The following is a 21,422-nucleotide window of genomic DNA, read 5'->3' on the forward strand; positions in this document are numbered from 1 at the left end:
CTTGCCTCTTCTTGTTCTTCTCTCTATTTTCTCTGTTCATTTCTCTACGGTGTGAGCTTCGTTAACCGGCCCTCCCATAGAGCGTCCACGCACACCATCGCTCCCGACAGGAAGCGGTCAGCGGAGACATAGAGACAGCGTGAGAGTGTGCAAGAGATCACGAGAGAGTGCGAGATCAACAAAAGAAACGAAAATGAGAATTCTGAACTTTGTGCTTCGTTTTCTTTTGTTGGGCTCCCTCCTCGTTTTCAGACATTCGTACGAATTAACGAATTTGGCAAATTTCAAATTAAAATTTCTACAAATCCGAATGCACAAATCTAACATAGTCTATAGATCTGAATGTTATGTATGTACCTTTTACTGATTCTGTGGCTTTAAAGGTAAATATTAAAAGTTATGTTTTATTCTAAGATTCTCTATTTTTTTGGTTTCACACAAAAAAATCAATCTCTGCTCAGTAACAAAAGCAGTGTAAATTGTGTTTTCGTTAGTTACACAAACATATAGCCGTAGCCCATTTAATCTGCATTATAGTCTGAGCGACCGTCCGGCGTTTTAAGATTCCCCGGTGAGCGCGGCTTACTTCTTCTTTCTCTACCGAGTTGGCACAAGATCTCGCCGTGGAATCAGCAAATTCTTGAAATACTGATGAATATTTTATCTCGGCAGACAAGAAACAGCCACAAATCTAATGCCTCCAATCTGGCTTCAGCAGACAGGCAATCAAAAAAATTATTCTCATAAAAAAATAAGAACGTGGTTTCCTGCCAAACCTGCGCGGCCACTTATCACAGCAATGATATCGAAGCGCTTTATGGTTACCGATCAATGAAATCATTTCCAAATCCTAGACGTGAAACTGTATCGTTTGGACGGTTTTAGAGGTCATATTCATTTCTGTCTCGGTACCGATCCGGAATTAACAACTATTGACTAAGTCGCCTATTAAAACGGAACGTTCAGTAACTGGATGGGGTTTAATGACGTTCAAAAGCGCATTAACGTTCCAGATCGCCATCGAGCCAACGCGGACCTTCTGATGTCCTGCAAACGCAGACGCTGGTATTCCTATTATATTATTATATTATTCTTATATATTCTAGTAAAAACGCTCATCGAGTCCGTTAGGAGATGTGACAGCGAGTGCAGCCAACTCCGGCCGAGACAAAAAGAAGGACGATTTCTACGTATGGATGAAAAGTTGATCTTAAAAAGTTTGGCACGAATTCTTCGCCAACTTATCGTTCTATAATAACTTATATAGCGCCATCATATTCTGCAGCGATGTACAATGGGTAAACAAGACTGAGTAGTGAATCACATAACTATTTGGCCTTACAGAGACAAAACGCTCAAAGGAGCTTGCAATCTAGAAGGACATGGGGGTATAATATACAAGTGGTGAACGGGCAAATGTTTGAGGAGGACCAGGCAAAGCTGCATTTCTGTGTGAACGCTAAACAAAAAACATTTGGACCCGAGAACCCTCCGGGTCGACACCAGAATCCTCGAGGTTGCAGGAGTGTGGGGGGGGGGGGTAGTGTGAGGGTCTCAGTAGTTAGGGAGTGGGGGGGCAGTGTGAGGGTCTCAGTAGTTAGGGAGTGGGGGGCAGTGTGAGGGTCTCAGTAGTTAGGGAGTGGGGGGCAGTGTGAGGGTCTCAGTAGTTAGGGAGTGGGGGGCAGTGTGAGGGTCTCAGTAGTTAGGGAGTGGGGGGGCAGTGTGAGGGTCTCAGTAGTTAGGGAGTGGGGGGGCAGTGTGAGGGTCTCAGTAGTTAGGGAGTGGGGGGCAGTGTGAGGGTCTCAGTAGTTAGGGAGTGGGGGGCAGTGTGAGGGTCTCAGTAGTTAGGGAGTGGGGGGCAGTGTGAGGGTCTCAGTAGTTAGGGAGTGGGGGGCAGTGTGAGGGTCTCAGTAGTTAGGGAGTGGGGGGCAGTGTGAGGGTCTCAGTAGTTAGGGAGTGGGGGGAAGTGTGAGGGTCTCAGGGTGGAACAGAAGGGACCAGATTGTTAGTGCAGCACAGGAGGGGCCGGGTTATCGCAGGGAACGGACTGCAAGATGCCGAATTAACAAGTAGCGGCCCCCCCTCCCTACCCCTGAGCCATGCCCTTCTCCCCCGTAAATTCAATAAAAAGTCGCCGACCCCTACATATAGCCACAACATCCCCGCAGCTCTCCGGACCACGTGATCACTGGAGTCACCTGACTTACTGACGTCAACAGGTCCTTGCGCTGCATGGGAACGAGCGGCTACCCCAAGCACGGCCAGCTCCTGTCACAGCAGCGGAAGTACTTCCGGGTTGTGACGTCACCGCCGCTCAGCTGACGCAGCACCATAACAACAACATCCCGGAGCTGTGAGGGGCCGCTGTACCGTGTGTCAGGTGAAGCAGGGGTAGATTCACCAGAAGGCATGGGGGGGTAATGAGGAGGCAGGCGTGTTTGGAGAGACAGGGTACCATAGTGACGGGGGGGGGGGGGGGTAATTCAAGTCAGTACAGGGGGATGCTGAGGCCTGACAGGTAAGGGATAGATATAAACCAATCAGAGAGCTTATTAATACTGGCCTAGATCGTCACTGTTGATTGAGGAGAGGGGTTTCTGGGGCAATAAGTGTAGTTTGGCTACCCCAAACTACAGTACTATGGGGCAATAGGTGAAGTTAAAATAGGAAAGGCAGGAGTTAATAATATATGGGAGGAGAGAAATATGTGATAAGGGTGGAAAAAAAAGAGCGTCATGGGCCAGGCTGAATGAGCAATACTTCTGGGTGACGGAGTATTAGAGCATTAAAGAGGAGAATGTGAATATCTGATAATTTGGGAATTCTGCGCGGTTCCGTGTGGATCTAACGACATCATCAATGTGCTGCTGTTTTGTTTTCCTAGATGAGTGTGAGCTGAGGGAGATGAGAAGCTGGCGACAGGCCGGGAAATGAGTCGGTCCGATTGAGTGCCGGGGTCCGAGAGGGAGCTGTCGGGGGATCTCAGATTAAAGGGAATGTTGCGGAGAGACTCGGGGGGGCGCTTGTTGTGTTTGATTCCTGGAAGTTTGCCGGAGCCAGGGAGTAACAGAAGGTGCTGAAGAAGATCAGAATCTTACGTCGAAGCCGACCATGGATAGCGGCGCTTTCGATCCCCAACTCTCCGAGTTCAGAAAGATGCAGCTGGAGGAGGACGTGCCTTGGCCTTCGGTGGATCAATCCCTGAATGAGGACCGGAGCGGACGGGTCGCTGGAGCCTCAGAGGAGGACATGAAAATCTTGGAGGCCGATCTGCGCCTCCGGCTGCATGAATGGGGACCTCTGCTTACCGCCGGACAGCGACTTTTGGTCTGGGAGAGGCCGCTGCCCAGTCTGCTTACGGCAGCTGCCCTGCACGGCACATTCTGGTGAGGTTCCTTATATTATGCAAACTCGTATATCACTCTCTTGACGTCCATTTAGGTTTAAAAAATTCAATTAATTAAATGTGAGCGGGTTTATACGTTTTCTAGGAGAACAACCTATCAGAGCCTGTTTCTGTGTCACATGACAATTAAGCATTCCCTGGTGAATAATAAATAATGCAAAAATGTTACATAAACAGTTATTTCTGGGAAGGGAGTAGGTATTCAGCAGTACTGCAAATGATGTTACCAATGACACATAGTTCTAGGAGTGTTAAATTCAGCAGAGCGGGTGGAACAGCACCTTTAAATACCATCAGGTTCCCGTTGAGCAATGTTGAAAGTCTCCCCTTGTCCACAGGCTGTTCTCGTATCTGTCCCTGCGGCCGGTCTTTTTGCTGAGCTTGTTCCTGCTCTGTCTCCTCAGCGTGCAGCACTGGAAGCCGTGGCTGCTTTCTCACTTAAAAGGTAATGACCGCCATTAACTTATACAATTAAAGAAATGGGTAGACCTGGAGGGCAACTTGTTTTATAAAACTGTAGAGACTTCTCTGATTTCTAAGTCCAAAGTTTGTAATCCTTCATGTTTTATGCATTTCCAGGAATCTAAAAGTATTTAGTAATTAATTCATAGATTAATCTGTCATTTGGAACACTTTGTTTAATGTAACTGTCTTCTTTTTGGACAGTACCACCTCGGGGGGATCCTTCCGGCGACAGGTAAGAACCATGTTTAGGATCAAGCAGGTGTGCCATTCTCTGCCCGTACCGCACATCGATGCTGATCCGTATACATCATTCATTCATTCTATTAAAGAAAAAACAATTACTTTTTTGTCGCTGTGACCTCTGATGTCCATAATGCATTGAGTGAGTCCAGTGGGTCCTCTCGCTATTTCCCATCGTTTGATGTCCATCTTTTGTTTTGTTTTGTATGCAGCGAGGGCCTGGCAGTTGTGGGAGGCGGGGGGCACCACCGCCTGCTGACTGTACCTGAGCTGTGCCACTACCTGGCAGAGAGTTGGTTCACTTCCCACCAGTACATCCAGGAGGTCCTACTGTACAAGAAGCATAATCCTGGCAAGGTGTGTGGGAACTGGGGCTGGAATCAGGAACGTTGTACCTCCACCTCAGTCTGTTTTGCAATGTTCCCAATGGCTTTTACCTGTGTTTTATTTGTGTCGATCAACAGAATTAAATGACATTTTGTATTAACAAAATCAGTTGGGAGCTCCATACACACATTGCAGGTTTTTAAATGTTAACCCGTTTTGTATTGCTTTGGGCTTTGACTGCTCTGACTCTTTCTACTCCAGTTCTGTGCAGCAGTTTCCTCTGGATGTGCAGTCCTGACGGTCCTCGGTTACTATGTACCCGGCATTATGATATCTTACATTATACGTAAGTAAGAGACATTTGCGAGTAGCATTATAAGTGCCGTCTTCCCCTCCTAGATCATTCTCTCTCTCTCTCGCTTTATCCAAGTGCTCAGTGTCCTGCTGTGGCCCCTGGTTGTGTATCGTGAGCTGATCCAAAGGATGTATACTGCTCTGGAGCCAGTTCTGATGAAGCTGGAGTACAGTATGAAGGGAGAAGCCATGCCTCGATCACACAAAAGTAATTCAGAATAGTGGGGTTTTAATATAGGAACGTTTTTATAGTTTTGTTTCAATGGAAAGTCAAATAAAGTAAAGTAGATGTCCTATTTGTGGTGACATCAATGTTCAGTGTGATGTCATCTTTATGACATTGAGATTGGCCACTAATATATTTATTATTTTAAAGAACAGTATATAATACAATAGAGTCTGGTGCAAGCATTGTGTTTAGCATTAATAATTTAATTTAATTAAAGCACGAAAGGCTTAAAGGTCTTATTTGTCGTTATTCTCTCTCTCAGAGCGACAGGTAAAGAAGGAGCCTGATGAAGGAGAGGAGATTGTTGCTGAGACAGACAGTGAAAGTGAGATCGAACTTCCAGGGTTCTCTCCTGAGGTGAGGCGGATATGGGGGCTCAAGATAGGGACAGTTATACACTTATGGAGGGGTCGTTTCACCATGGTGTTAACTAATGATCTGTAATAGAATAGAGTGGGGAAAGAAATGCACATCTATGCCATGTATGGATCAAAAGAGACATTTATACATGTTTAACCGGACCCCATTTCTCTTCATGCCTACTTACAGTATATCTAACCTAGTAGAAAAATAAACCATGGTCAATATTTAGATGTCCCTAGGTCCAAAACAAGTGACGTAAATATTTTTTAACATCCCGTGTGACATTGCAGAGAAGGTGCCCCTCGGACAATACAAAGTTATTGTATATGACTTGTGTCCATACAGCTGGACGTAAGAATTACCGCCTTGGCTCTGTCCATCACTGACTCAGAGCTGTCCGATGAGGAAGCCTCGATTCTGGAGAGTGGGGGATTTTCAGTCTCCAGGGCCACAACGCCACAATTAACTGATGTATCAGAGGGTGAGTTTGTGGAGCGCACACAGCATAGTCACACTAAGGGCTCTTTAGCCGTGTCTTTCATTTCAGGCGTCCACAAGAACAAGCTTTTAAGATTTAATTCCAGGTTAAAGGTCAGAGGTTGGTATTTGAAAAGTGAGTATGCTTAAAAAACAATGAATGCATTACCTTGTAGCACCAGGCTGACACTTTTAAAAATGATGCCTGTCCCTGTGTCATGATATGCATATCCCCTGCAGTTCAATACTCGCGCAGGTATAGAACTGCAGACTTGATGTATAGTAAAAACATGTTTGCCCTCTTCTTACTTTTAGATTTGGACCAACCTAGCGCAGCAACTGAAGAACCCACAAATTCACCTCCATGGGTGCATGAGAAAAGCTTACAAAAAGAAGAGGCACGCAGTCTGCCGTCTCAGCCTTTGGCCCTCAATCCAGAAGAGCTGGTGCCCTCCCTGACCTCTCCCCTGCACTTTGTTAACACGCACTTCAACGGGAAGGGTCAACCTCCTGGACCGGAAAGCGAACTCCATCCACTGAGTGAGGAGATGGCCAACAGAACCATCTCCACCACCCTGCAGAGCCCAATAACACCTCTCCCAGCACTGGGACTTACAGCTCCAGAGACTCAAGAACCAGGAGGAGACGGGGAGGATTTTGAGCTCCTCGAACAGGGCGAGCTGGATCTGATGCGTGAAGAGTTCAAGGAGGCTGAACGATTCTTATCAACCACAAGCAGCTCCTCAACGCCAGCATCTACCGAGTCAGGACTGGAAAAGCCATCTTCATAGTGGTCTGAGAGATAGGGATGTTAAAGCTGAATGTGTCGTGTGCAGGAACAGCAGGAGGCTCCCTCCTTCGTCATGCGCATGATCTCCGATATATCTGGGATCTTGAAATCTTTAAAAAAATTTGCCCCATTGGATGTCAGGGCATTAGCGAAAAGCACAGCACATAGTCAGCTTCCCCATCCAAAAGGCATTGTTATCGAGTCAGGATTTCCTCTCTGCATTTTTTTTTTATTTTTTTTGCCATTTGGATATGCTTATCATGTTACATATTGTAGGAAATGTTCCATAATAATTTCGACTTACCTGTCATGGCTCACATTATGTATTCCTCTCCTGGCTTCGGTTAGAACACGAGCTGGAACAGAAACATAAAGTCTTTAAAGACTCAAGCCCTTGGTCTATATTCACAGTAGCCTCTCAGTCAAGTAAAACTTCCTTAGATTACATCTAAACCTGCGATCCTCTAGTTTTAGATTATGACCCAACATCTATCTTCTTTTGAAATAAACTTCCCTTTACAGATTTAAATATTTCTATCATATCCCTTTTTTTCTTCTTCCCTTCATATCTGTATATAATGAGGTTGGTTAGTCTTTGGTAGGATGCCCCAAGTGCATCATTCTACATTTATAAATGTTGAAGTGCAGCTGTCATTCTAATGTACTTAAATTAATATTCATTTGGCATGTTCCACTGGGGATGTCTACCCTGTTGTTGACCCTTATATTGTCTTCAACATCTAAGAGACCTTTTGTAATATCACTAATAAAAATATTAAAATGATTACTGAGCCCCAATGCTCCCCCAATATGAATATTCACCATTACCTTCTGTCTGCTGTCACTCCGCCATTGCCTTCTTTATTCAACTATTTTAATATTGAAGCCCAAACAGTGCAATAATTAATCATTCTTCTATGACAGTATCCAATGCCTTACTGAAATCCTGATAGGTGACATCTACTGCCCCTACGAGATCTCTCTGCAGTAAACCTGCGCTGGTCTTGCAAACTATTTACATCTAGATATTTAACAATATTATCCTTTAACACAGTTTCCAGTAATTACCCCACTGCTAACGGAAGACTTACTGGTCTGTAGTTGGCTGAGTCTTCCCTGCTACAAGTGCTTGGTTAATATGAGCTAACCTGCTGAATGTTCTATTTTTTAATGTTTTTTTTTTTTTTTAGATGACAGGCCCCTTTTTATACCTCCCAAAGCTTAATGACAAAAAAAAAGTGCTGCTGGGGAAAAATCTCACATTTGGCATACAAAATGTTTATTATAAACCCAGCCTTGTGTGCTGCAAGTATGCCGGGTATATAGGTTACTATAGATAATCATGCTGCAATAAACCTATACATGGAGCAGGTTAAAAGTGATATTTACCTCCCGTAAGTGTATTAACCAATATCTTGTAATTATTCTATTTTTTGCAAAACCCTCCAACAGGAATGTAGATGCCTGCAAAAGTAGGGCGAGACTTCAGATATCCGCTAATGTCAGAACTAGAGCAACATCTCTTTGGTTCCTGGGGCATCTTGCTCATCTTTACATCTGCATGACATCATAGACTGTAGAAATGCCTTTTTTTCATGAAATGTTCCATCGGGGGGGGGGGGGGGGGGAGTATGGCCGAACATTTTCGTCACTTCAAACTACATAGTCTTGGGAGGGCTAGTAAGGTTTTACTGTTAAAATATTTACACGTGATTTAATGTCTTGTCCGTGAAGATAAATTGCTCTGGATCTGCCATCTTGAATGAGTATTTGCTTTCTGATTTAGGTTTTTATAATAAGCTATCCAAAAAAGTGAAATTAAACACAAAATAAAATCTAAATGTTCTTAATATTACTGTTATAGAACATTCTCTCTCTTCAGAAACTAAAGATTAATGGAATATGCTTAAAAAGTTTAAAAAAAAGCACCACCTTGGTTTCTGTCCTATAGATGGGTCAGGTGATTTTTTTGGTGTATTATAGGCTTTGTAGTCAAAAATAGCCTTTGACTACTTTTTGTATTGGCGTGTAGAGTTTGCGGACCCATTTATATATTTTATGCTACTTGTCCTACTTAGAGCTCTTGGCATCCCTTTTCTTGTTTTAAAAAGAAAAAACCTTATTTTTAAATATTTTTAATATCTATCAAAAAAAATTACAACAGGGATATTTGACTAAGAGGGTAAGCAATCTGTGCAAATACATTTTTTTCCTTTGACTACAGCAGATTTAAAAGCACATTACGCTGCTTTGACTCTCCTCCGTGTTTCCTTAATATTTTCTTGGAATATTGTGATGCAAACAAGAAAGTTTTGTAGTAGCCTCTCTAAGAACGAACCTCTGGGATCCTTTCAAGCAGTGTTCAATGTTGGGGGAGAGGCTATTCTTCCAGCCGTGGTTCTCCAGAGGTTTCATTGAAGACAAGATTTTTCCTCCCTTGAGAGCTGATGAATGACTTCATGAATCCAAAGGGAGCCCCTTTAAGGATGGATATCCTCTCTGTTTCCATCCATAGGATGTGCTTACTTATATAATAATTTTGGCTATTCTCATAAAAAAATTTTGGGGGTATTTATAAAATCTGTCCTGAAAGTTGCACTTGGATTGCTTAACCCTGATGTACAAATAACCCTCCTTGCAGTTATTGTCCCTCACTGTACTTTTTATGTGTTTTTTTTTTCCTCCTCTGTGTGTGGATGACCATGTGTTTTATGAAAAGCAGGATAATGGTAGGAACAGAGAAACCTTGTCATTCCAGTTACTGTGAATGGCTGAGAATATTGAGCGTTGTAGTGCCTGAAATACACAGGGGTTTGTAGATGCACGCATGTCGGCCTGTGTGTGAAGTGTGTACATCTGTTTGTATAAACACGTGTAGTTCTACATGGGTTTTGTGTACGTGTGCCGGTATGTATGGGTGCGAATAAATAATCTGTATATGTGTGTACAGTGTACAATAAAATGATTAACCCCTTAAAACCGTATTTAAATATTGCTCATTAAGTAATAAAAGGTGTCACCGATACAGCAGAGCGTGTCCTGTTTTGTGCCTTTTACATGAAGACAATTTATTTAAAGCAAAATCTGAGAGATAGAGGGTGGGGGATGTGGCGCTGAAGGAGTTAATGGAATGTTTATCTTCTGTGTTGCTCTGTTAATGTTAACTATGTCACTGCTGGAGAGGAGAGGGGCACATAGCGGTAGGTGTCGGGCAGCTTAAACATATGCGCTACCCTGATAAGAGAGTCACCGGGTTTAGCTGCTGCTGACTCATGAGACCCCGGGGTAACACACAAAATCTGCCACTCTGAGGGCTCTCAGCCAAAACCGCCAGACAGCCTGACGGTGCGTAAAGCGGATTAATTTAATGACGGAGATTTCCCAAATCCTACAGTTCTTATATGTACTAGAAGTATGGAGTGGCATGTACTGATTAAGATAAGTAATGGATATACAATAAAACGCCACCACACATATAGTATATGCCGTGGAACAGTCCGCCTAACTTCCTGTTTTAGTGAACTGCTTAGTTATTCCTCCCCATTAATTGCTCTCTGCAGCATATTAAACTTTAGCGGACCTGTCATTTTATTCTCTCATCTGGCACATAAATTGGCGCTTAAAGCTTTGTGCTTGTCGAAGATTGACCTGTAGAATCTTCATGCCTGCACAACACAACTTTTTTAATGGCCGAGGGGCACTTTTGTTTTAGAGGGTGTGGTTAGAGGCGTGGCTGTCTTCACGTGACTGAAGCATTTCTAGCTTTAACCTGCCCTTGATTTGTGTATTGTGTACACTAGCTGTTGCGGGACATACGTTGTCAGGACTGTACTGACAGATAAGGGATTGTTGGCAGCTATCTTTATAACAGAAGAGAGAGACACAGGGGCACATTCTTGGTGGGACTGAGTGTAAAATCCCAGAACTCTTCAGATCTACATAAGGGGTCCACAGATGGCGCTTTTAACCTCAGGCGCATATCCGCTGCATCCCGAGGGCAGCGACGCATTGCATGCAGTATGCATTTTCCATTTGTGTGCATTTATTCACCCCAATTTAAAGGGACTTAATTTTGCGTGGCCCCTTAACATTATTTTTGCAGAATCCCCCCCCCCATATGCATTTGCCCCTTTTTTTCTGACGTACCGCATGAATCAATTCCATTCTATAGAATGTGAACTGTGATTGGCTCAATACGTGACAGGTAAAATGACTCATGATTGGTTCTTCAACAGCTACTCGTCTGCTGGTTAATGATTGAACCAGGTACTGGGATACCAGTCCGTGACTGGCTGAATACCATGCAGGTATAACAATGCTTATTAGTGATTGGTTAATGCTCTAACAGCTAGTAGAACAGTGATTAATGATTCCTGCAGTGTCTGGCTTGTGATTGGCTCCTGCATTGATACTGATGAGTCATTGTTACAATGGATACAATGTAACAATGTCTGATCCTGCTGAGTCAGAGGCATGAGGAAGAGGGCATTAGGACCCAGAGGAGGGAGATTACAGCTGAAGGTTTGCATGCCCTGCCTCCAGAGAGACAGACAGAGGGACAGACAGAGACATACAGGGTTACTCAGAGACAGGCAGACAGAGAGACAGAGATAGAGACTTACAGGGTTACTCAGAGACAGACAGACGGACAGAGAGAGACACAGAGATAGAGACTTACAGGGTTACTCAGAGACATACATAGACACACAGAGACATGCACACACAGCCAGCCTGGCTGCAGAGACACACAAAGCTACACACTGTGAGACTGTAACACAACCCACACCAGGACAGCCCTACACCCTGTGTGTTTGTTACCCTGACAGCCCTGGGGTGCTGGTGACATCTGCAACTACTTCTAAAAGGTGAGTGTGAGGCCAGAGCTTGTGGCAAGAAAACCCTGAGTATGCACACTCCATGCTTGTTACTGCAGAACAGCTCCCTCCTTAAACAAAGAGACGGGCAGATCCATGTTAGAATGTAACCTGGAGGGTCAGAGGCTAAGATGTTATGCAACAAAGTTTTACTTTATTTTACTACTGAGAGGGTGGTCGATAACTGGAAGAGCCCCCCGGCAGAAGTGGTGGAGCCTAAACCAAACAGTGAATTAAAATATTCATGGGATAGGCATATCTGACAACTAATAATGATTTACAGCAGAGTGAATGGGCTGAAAAGCATTTATCTGCCATGAAATAATAAGTGATTTTATAATCCGAGAAATCCGATTTTTAGTGAATTACACAAAAAAAACAATTATTAAAAAAAAAAATAATAGTAATTTAATATATAACCCTAAAGTTTATGGGACAAAATATTATTAATATATTTGTTCCTTATTGTTGTTATTATAATTCATAAATAATAATATCGGTAAGAAATATATAATATTATGTCCCACTTTTTTTTAATATACTATATTGCGAGGTTGGGAAACACTAACCCTTTTCAATCCTACTCGAATAAAATTGGCAATTAATTTAAAAACGTTCCCAGCATTAAAAAAACAAACAAAAAAACCCTGTTCTGGGCGGCCGAGCACTTGGGAGTTAACAGATAATCAAAATAGTAATTAAATCTGTATGATCCTGTGAGGTGGGATGGTCGGTGGTTTAACCTTTAAAAGAAAACACAGGTTTAAAAGCCTGGGGGCAGTAGGTTTAAAGAAATAGGGACTGTCCCTGTGTATGTGGGACAGTTAGGAGAAATGTTCTTATGTAACCAACTAGGTTGTCATGAATTTATGTGATACTTTGTGTGTGTGTGACTTCATTTACAAAGTAAATAGAAAAGAGTTTGTGGCTGTATGATAAATGGGAAATATACATTTCTGTAGTTATTACAAATATCTTATATTTCAAATCTATTGATGTTTTTGACAGTGTTTTTTTCTGATTTTTGCCCTTAAAAGTTAGTTACCCCCTACAGCTCATTCCAATGTATAGATTAAGTTTAATCAAGTTAAGAAATCATACTTTTATTTCCTAATTGTAACAGTTACCTTGTTACTTTAACACAGCCTCCTTCCTACTAAATCTTTCTGGCAGCAAAATGGTTAATATAAGCGGCTCTGCTGGAGAACCCCCTTTCCGATTTGTATCCATAACCCCCATTTGTCAGAAGCAAAATAAAACAGTGGCCACCAGCAGAATATCCAGTTGGTTGCTATGGACGCTACTCCACTTTTATGATTTTGCACCAGAATTGCTCTTTATATATAAACCCTAAAAGCGTGGCTGGCTCAGAGTGATGGGCACAGTTAACCCACTTTAATCCGGACTCTGCTCTATGCTGCTATGAGCCGTTAGGTGATTGAAAATCAATCTATTAACTTTTTATCAACACTGTTCCATCTACTCTGCTTTTACAGCTAAACTTGGCATTAAAACCCTTTTCCATGGATAATTCTTTAATCGTGTAAAATTATGTATTGTTCTTGATTTTTCAGGGAATACTTAATTGTCATGTGGCACAGAAGCACCCTCTGATAAGCTGTTGCCGTAGAAACTGAAAACACTTCTTGAACGTTTCTGTGTCGTTTTTATATTTTATATCGAAACTCCCCAAAACAGTAGTAGAAATAAGTGAACTTTTTTCTGTTTAAGGAACGCGCCACTTGTTCTGCCCTGAAGATGGCGAGGCTGGGAAGTTACTGTGAACACAATGGCAGCGTGTCCCAAGCGTGGCTGGACCGCGGACTCTCGCCTTGTTTTTATTTCACGCTGGTGCCCTCCGTGCTGCTAAGCACGTCTCTGCTGTTTGGGGCTTTGCAGTCGGCCTTCTACGCCAAAATGAGTAGGACGATGGAGCCCAAGTACATCCCCAAATCGCGACTCTACCGCGTGCAGATAGCGCTGTCCGTGGTCCTGGTGGGCCAGTCTGTGGGGGGCCTGATATGGCAAGCTGCCGGCAGCGAAGTGATATACGGATATATGATAGTATACGGCTGCCTCTCGGCAGTAGCCTGGGGCTTCAGCATCTGGCTCCTTCACTTAGAAAGGACACGGGCCCTTGAGAGAGAGAGAAGCAGGGGCCACGGAGTCGTACTGCTATTGCTATGGGCTCTGGCGCTGGCGGCCGAGAACCTGGCGTTCGTATCCTGGCAAAGTCCCCACTGGTGGTGGGTGTCTATGGACAGTCTCCCTCAAAAGGTACGCTTTGTCCTCTTAGAATGCTCTCTTCTGGTTTTATATATTCACTTAAAATGTGTTAGAGTCGCGTTTCCAGGTAAAATGGCTGTAAAAGTTTATTTTATTTCTTTCATATGCATATTCCCCACAGAGTGTCCGTGAGGGAACGTTAGTTGAGTTTGTTTCATTGTAGTCTTACGCCAATCAGATTCTGGTATCCAGGTTGTACAGCGCTGTGGAGTATGATGGCGCTATATAAATAAATAATATATTACATGAAAGTAATTTTTTTTAGCGAACGGGACTGATTGAAGCGTTTTTTCGCCGTAGGTACAGTTCGGCTTCTGGACTTTGCGATACGTCTGCTTGCTCCTCCTTTTCACGCTGGGGATCATCGCCCCGGGGCGGCCGCGGAAGCCGTACATCCTGCTTATTAACGAAGATGAACGAGATGTGGAGAACGTGCAGGTAACGGGACAAGCCGCCTCATCCGTGTCTTTCTTGCGTATTTTCCTTGTTATTTCCGTGGCTCTCATCCCCTCTCATCCTTTTTTTTTTCCAGCCCCTTTTGAGAAATCAAAATGAATCGACTTGGCAGGGTTTGCGAAAAAAGCTGCGTCTGCTCATCCCGTATCTCTGGCCCAAGGGAAATGTCCTGCTGCAGTTGTTAGTGCTTCTCTGCATGGGATTGATGGGAGTTGAGAGAGTCATAAATGTCTTTGTTCCCATATACTACAAAACCATAGGTGAGACCGTGGAACATTGAAATTGTGCTTCTTTTTCATTCGACCTTTTCAACCTTCAACATTCCACATAACTGTCATAAGATGTGAAGAGTCACGCGATGCTCCGCATAGTGGATCCTCCGCATAGTGGATCCTCCGCGGGGCGTGAAGTTGCCGGCTGCTTCGCGTGGCGTTCGCTGAGGATTGTGTAAAACATTTTTTTTATATACATCACATTTCTCTATATTTTTTTTTTTCTCCCCATCTTAGTGAATAATCTGACGGATAACGCTCCGTGGAACACCCTGGCTCTAACAGTCTGTATATACGTTCTGCTTAAACTGTTGCAAGGCGGAGGAGCAGGTAAATTACGAAATGGTCCCCCTTTATTTATTCTACACGTTTGAATTATTTAATTGGCTCCCAATGCGCTTCCTTTTAACTCTTTCCCCTGCCGAATATACTGATATCATAAGATGATCACATTCAGCGGTTGTGTTCCAGCGGACCGTACGCATGCAGCTGTAACATTGTTACATGCCGTCGTTATCTGGTCTACAGAGCGTTCCTGTGTTTGAGGGTCACATTGAAGTCTTATGCAGTTTTAGAGGTCCGCTAACTACTAACATTCGGTTCCCTCTGCAAGATGGACCACCTTGTGAATTTTTTATCTGCTGAGAAACCCTAAAGTTTCCCACGTCGAAGACCAGAAATGGCAACAACGTTGTCCAGGTTAAGCAGTTTGAGATATGAATTATCGAAGGACAGAGGCTGAAAGATGTCGATGACTTTTTCCACCAACCTGGCCTTGTAGAGAGTTAGTGGACACCTGAGATGAATCCATGAAGCTCCCCTTGGATCCTTTTGACCCCTTTGACCCTCCTTGGTGATCTGGATTGAGTTCCTGCTGTGGGTTTTATTTATCACATCACCCCCTTTTATTTTTCTAGGTGCAACTGGATTTGTCAGCAACATGAGGACCTTCCTATGGATCCGGGTTCAGCAGTTCACCAACCGCCAGGTGCAAATCCGTCTCTTCTCGCACCTCCACTCCCTGTCTTTGCGTTGGCATCTTGGCCGCAAGACCGGAGAAGTCTTACGGAGTGTGGATAGGGGAACCAGTAGCATCAACAGCCTGCTTAGGTAATAGAGGAACCCTGGCAATTTACCCAGGTTACCCCAAATGAGTGCATCATTCAGCCCTCCTTACTGGCTAAGGATGAACCTTTATCCAGTAACTTAGACTGTAAGCTCTATGGGGACGGGACCTCCTTTCTTCGTGCATTTATGCCCATTGTACGTCATTCAAAAGGTGTGTAAACTTCTAAGTACATGCGCTAGCTTTAAATAATTATATATATAAAAGTTATACATTGATAGGAATGTTCCAGGACATTGACTGCTCTGCTTTCCTCCTGTCTTCCAGTTACATCGTATTCAGTATATTTCCCACCATTGCTGATATTATCATCGGAATTGTTTACTTCACGTCGTCCTTCAATGCTTGGTTTGGGCTGATCATCTTCGTCTGTATGAGTCTGTATCTGAGTGAGTATCGGTTTAATTACTGGCAAGTAATCACATTGTTTCTTTGTAAATAATAAATTAACTTCTACCATTTTTATTACTAGTATCAGATTAAAAGCAGATTTTTTAAAACCAGTTGTATATTACTGTATACAGCGCTGGGGTGGTATATTACTGTATACAGCGCTGGGGGTTATGCTTAGTAGAGATTTATTCTGTTCATGGGTCTTCCCATTGAACTTTAACTTGCAGACATAATATATATATATATATATATATATATATATATATATATATATATATATATATATATATATATATATATAATACAGCTACATAGATATGTAAAAAGTGTAAAACTCTTCTGCATGAGCTAGAGGATCCCGGCCCCTGAGCCTCTCACCTTCTCGCTTCACAGCTCTGACCATCATCATCACTGAATGGAGAACCAAATATCGCAGGGACATGAACACAAGCGACAACGAGGCCAAATCTCGAGCAGTAGACTCTTTGCTGAACTTTGAAACGGTGACTAAGAGCTTGCGCCCCCCCTCCCCCAGTGGGTGCCAGTGACCTGCTTGTTGATACAAAATAAATGAAACCTGGTGTCCTAAAAAAAATGATCCCTGCTGGGTTTGATCTCCTAAATGTTCAAAAGCCAGCAGGAAAAGTCAGTAGGATGTTGGGCCATATAGGAAAATGTATCGGAGAAAAACAATATAGTGTGGGCACTTTATAGAGCCCTGGTGGGACCTCAGAGGCTTATAAGTAATGTAAAGGGGTTTCACTTTACCGAAAGGATGCTAGATAAGCGGAACAGCCTCCCAGCAGAAGTGGTAGAGGCTAATACAGTGAGGGTATTAAACATGCATGGGATAGACATACGGCTCCTGAATCTAAGACGAGACCAACGACTGATTAAGGTTTGAGTCTTTACAGCAGGAAAAACGGGCGACTAGACTGGCCAGCTGGTTCTTTTCTGCTGTCCCCTTCTTTGTATCCTGCTTTTGTGGAATCCTTTGATGAATTGAAGCTAATTCTGACCTGCTTTATTTCAGGTGAAATATTACAATGCAGAGGAGTACGAAGTGAACAGATTTAACGATGCCATTGTGAAATACCAGGTAAGATATTCGAATAGCTGCAATTCACCATAACCATGCAAGTCAATGGTACATAGCGGGGACGGAGCGGCAATGGGTGGGCGGCCCTGGCATGCTTTTTTTTTTTGGCCCCCTAGCGTGTGGCCGGGGATATCCAGCCACACATTCCATCACCCGATCTGCCGCAGCGACAGATCGGGCGAGTATGCGGTTGGCATTTGCCCGACGTGCCAGATGGTCGCTTTCCAGCAATACTATAATTCAGTTGCGCCTCCCGCGATTATTTTAGTCTTTGATATTATTCGGGTTTTATATTTCTTTTAATGTTTCCTGTTTTGCCTTGTTTTTTAGGTGTCGGAATGGAAAGTTAACGCAACGCTGGCCTTGCTGAATCAGACGCAGAATCTCATCATCGGACTCGGGTTGCTGGCTGGATCTTTACTCTGCGCGTATTTTGTAACCGAGAATAAGTTTCAAGTGAGTCGGGGTGTAAAACGATCCTGTATTTATATCCAGGAATAACGCGCAACTTTTAACCCCTCGCTGCTTTATACCACAGGTAGGGGACTATGTTCTATTCGGAACATACATTATCCAACTGTATACGCCTCTTAACTGGTTCGGCACGTATTACAGGTAAGCAGGAACCTCCACGGGTTTTCTTTAAAAGGTATTTAATAATCTAGTCGTCGGTGGATATCGCAACGCGTGTAGGGAATCTGCTAATCTAGGTATTTTACAAAATAAAAGTTTTTATAAGATACTAGAAGAAAGTCTGTTACTTTGTTCATTAAGTTCACCATGTAGCTTTTACATGGAATTTTATGTATCTGGTTTAATAAGCACTGTTGGGATGACCATCGGGATTCTGATACTCTGCTCTCGCTCATCAGGATGATTCAGAATTCCTTTATTGACATGGAGAATATGTTCGAGCTCTTCAGTGAAGAAGAAGAAGTGAGTTTAACGTTCAAATCTACGCCCTGATCCTTGTTATTTTTCACCCAATCCATAACGTCATGCTTGCTGTGGCTCGGACCTCCAATGAATTACACACGTGGGCTCTGTTGGAGATGTACATTGCTGGTACAGAAGGGTGATACTGGCTCTGCCTGAGACATTGGGGGTCTCATAGAGCTGTATCAGCTGTACCCCCTGAAAGCAGCCATGTCCCCTAAATGCATGAACAGGTGCATTATTAATAACTCAGTTTATAGTATTTTTGTGTTAAATATGGCTGTTTGAATGGATGTCACCTGGAATGTCACATAAATGGCGTTTCCCCCGATATCGCTGTAAGGTGGGTTTCATATGGAGCAGCTAAACACACGGGTGTAAATCTCTCTTCCGTGTCTCAGGTTAAAGATGTAGTGAACGCCCCCGATCTCAGGTTCTGTTCCGGAAGAATCGAGTTTGAAAACGTGCATTTCAGCTACTTGGATGGGTACGTGTGTGCGTGTGTCACGGCTGCGACGTCATCATTAGAAATGTCCCCGATATGCAGGTAGCGCTGCAAACATCCTCGCTCTGTTGTGCCTCTTAAGCTGATATCGTCTTATTGTTCCCCATGTGCCAGAAAGGAGATCCTGCGCGACGTCTCGTTCGCGGTGATGCCGGGACAAACCGTAGCATTGGTGAGCACCTGGACTTTATAGACGGATATTGATGTCATCTCCATGACTTATTGCTGTCTGAAAGCGGGCGATGATTCAATATTTTATATCCGTGTTGCATGACATCACTACAATTAGACTTGGGTAGACTTTTTTTTTTACTGCATTAAGGTGATCAAAGTAAACATATTTTTGTGGATTCCTTAGGTTGGTCCATCTGGCTCTGGAAAAAGCACCATCATACGTCTTCTCTTCCGTTTCTACGATGTCAAAGGAGGAAGTATCCGGATAGACGGACAGGACATCTCCACAGTGAGTGACGATAGTCTGCATTTAGGGCAGAAAGTCCTGTCCCTGATGGTTAACTGTCCCGCAGTTTGATACATCTTTATCACTAAACTGGAAATTGCTGGATTTTTTATACCTTTTTTTATTGGGGCGAGAATTATAGAATAAGATGTTTGATAAGCTTTCAAGACCTCCGAGGTCCCTTCTTCAGATGTAATCATGAAACGTTCCTAGAGGAGCTCTGATGTGACGTGTTACTCTGCGAACGCTGGGAATTTTATTTCTTCTTCCCGGTTCCAGGTCTTGCAGGCGTCCCTGCGCTCTCACATCGGGGTGGTTCCACAAGACACCGTTCTTTTTAACGATACAATCCGGAACAACATTCGCTACGGCCGTGTAAGCGCGTCCGACCAGGAGGTGGAGGAAGCTGCGGCCGCCGCCGATATTCACGAGCGCATTCTCTCGTTCCGCGATGGTGAGTAATTCTTGGCTGCATCCTGGGGTTTTACTGGTCTGTGGTGGGGAAGGATGGCAGGTAGGAGGCTATTAGTAGGTAATCACTGCTGGGCATGTCGTACGTGGAGACCGCCAAACAAATTCCCCGCTGGGGATAAATCCGCATCCACAGCCTTTTAGCGTGATACCGAGAAAAATGATCTTCTTGAATGTCTTGCAGGATACGACACACAAGTTGGGGAACGAGGTCTGAAGTTAAGCGGAGGAGAGAAGCAGAGAGTTGCCATCGCTAGAACCATTCTGAAAGCTCCGCAGATTGTCCTGCTGGACGAGGTGATGCGCTCAGTGCTCGTCATGCTCTCCTTGAACGATAATTGCTATTTTTTATTTATTAAAACGCCAGTTTGCATAAAAGGTGCAGTTTCTACTCGTTATGCATTATGTAGAGCGAGCCGTCGAAAAAAAAAAATAGCGCTGACCGAAATCAAGGAGGTGAAAAGGCTGCTTTCCTGCAAACCTCCAACTAAGTGAATAAACCCCAAAAAGGCATTTATTTTCTATTTCCTAAAAATGTTTTCAATGTATCGTCTCTCAGGCCACCTCGGCACTGGACACAGAAACAGAACGCAACATCCAGGCTTCTCTGGCCAAAGTGTGTGTGAACAGGACTACTATTGTGGTGGCCCATCGGTAAGAAAGGAAATGTCTCTTTGATGATCTCTCTCCCGGCCGTCTCGGACAAGCTCTGGTCACATCCTAAAACCAGTAAAGAAATCTTTCTATGCATCGGCATTTCTTTTTATATTGTTGGTTTTTTTTTACTTTCCAGGCTCTCGACTGTAATAAATGCCAATCAGATCCTGGTACTCAAAGATGGACAGATAATAGAACGAGGAAGGTAAACTCTCATTCTATGTGCGGAATGCAGTGAAACCGTCTCTTTGCTGAGGTTCTAGATGTTTATTAGAACATCTCCGGGAACAAAACCCATCCCTAACCCGCTAGCTTCTTTGTCTCGTAGGCACGACGAGCTTTTGGCCAAGGGGGGTATCTACTCTGGCATGTGGCAGAAGCAGCAGAGCGGAAACGACGAGTCCTCTGATTCAGATACAGAGAGAAAAGACAGAAGTTCGGAAAAGCTGCAACCCTCAAAACCAGCTCTTAGGAAGGGCCACTAACACAGAAGTTCTATAAGTGACCTCAAAGAGCGAGGCCCCGGCACGGACACCCTCCCGGGACAGACGGAACCTCTTCTAAGTGCCGTGTGCTTTATAGTCAGGGAATTATATGTGAACACATTGAAGGTGCTTTTGAGACAAAAACACCCAACTTCTCCAAAACCTACAAATCAGAGCCGAGGAGACGAGCCTGGCGGGAACAACTAACAACCCATGCTGCTTCTCACATCACCCTCAGCCAGCACTTTCTGCCGGACTAGGGTACCTATGATAAATTCTGTCAGTCAGCGTGGATTGTGCTTGGGTCATATTAGTTTACGTAGCCCTCCTAGGTGACTACAGCAACTTAAGATGGGAGTTCTAGTCCTAAAAATGTTTTGTTAACCCTGAATTATCCAAATGCCCCAGTTTATTGTTGCAATACAAAATAAGTTAAGCACTGGAAGTCGTAGCTTTAAAACCAGTTAAGGGGGATTCAAGAGTTGATTAAAACTGATTTTTTTGCCCTGAAAGATAACGACGTTAATTGCTTCTATCGCATCTATACAGTGTGACCTCTCTTCTTCCGCGCTTTTCCCTGAAGATCAGTAAACGTTGAGCTGGTTGTGAATATTCTATCGTAAGAAAGTATAAGAAGCTTTAGGGTGTGAAGATTTTATAAGACCACCAAGCCAAGAACCTAGAATTCTATGTAAAGTGACATAATGTTTGATGTACAAATTAATGTCATATTTAAATATAAATAATTGTA

General features: G+C 43.6%; 2 protein-coding genes across 2 annotated transcripts; both read left to right on the plus strand.

Moving 5' to 3' along the window:
• The first annotated feature begins 3,111 nt into the window (after positions 1–3,111).
• LOC149281253 (reticulophagy regulator 2-like) lies at positions 3,112–6,652 on the plus strand. Its single transcript, XM_089499465.1, has 8 exons — positions 3,112–3,386; positions 3,745–3,851; positions 4,073–4,103; positions 4,324–4,468; positions 4,838–5,000; positions 5,284–5,378; positions 5,730–5,865; positions 6,177–6,652. Exons 1-8 carry the CDS (start codon positions 3,112–3,114, stop codon positions 6,650–6,652), a joined length of 1,428 nt encoding a protein of 475 aa, XP_089355591.1.
• Positions 6,653–13,283: 6,631 nt separating this feature from the next.
• On the plus strand, positions 13,284–20,671 carry LOC149281254 (ATP-binding cassette sub-family B member 6). Its single transcript, XM_089499506.1, has 19 exons — positions 13,284–13,802; positions 14,112–14,249; positions 14,344–14,527; positions 14,777–14,869; positions 15,457–15,649; positions 15,933–16,054; positions 16,452–16,561; positions 17,092–17,157; positions 17,488–17,613; positions 17,696–17,772; positions 18,030–18,093; positions 18,495–18,580; positions 18,713–18,770; positions 18,957–19,061; positions 19,338–19,512; positions 19,714–19,826; positions 20,089–20,183; positions 20,323–20,391; positions 20,515–20,671. Exons 1-19 carry the CDS (start codon positions 13,284–13,286, stop codon positions 20,669–20,671), a joined length of 2,550 nt encoding a protein of 849 aa, XP_089355632.1.
• Positions 20,672–21,422: the final 751 nt, after the last annotated feature.

The sequence above is a fragment of the Sceloporus occidentalis genome, unplaced genomic scaffold, assembly GCF_023333645.1.
Source record: "Sceloporus occidentalis isolate IW3139 unplaced genomic scaffold, rSceOcc1.0.p SCAF_136, whole genome shotgun sequence".
In the NCBI taxonomy this organism is placed as follows: Eukaryota; Metazoa; Chordata; class Lepidosauria; order Squamata; family Phrynosomatidae; genus Sceloporus; species Sceloporus occidentalis.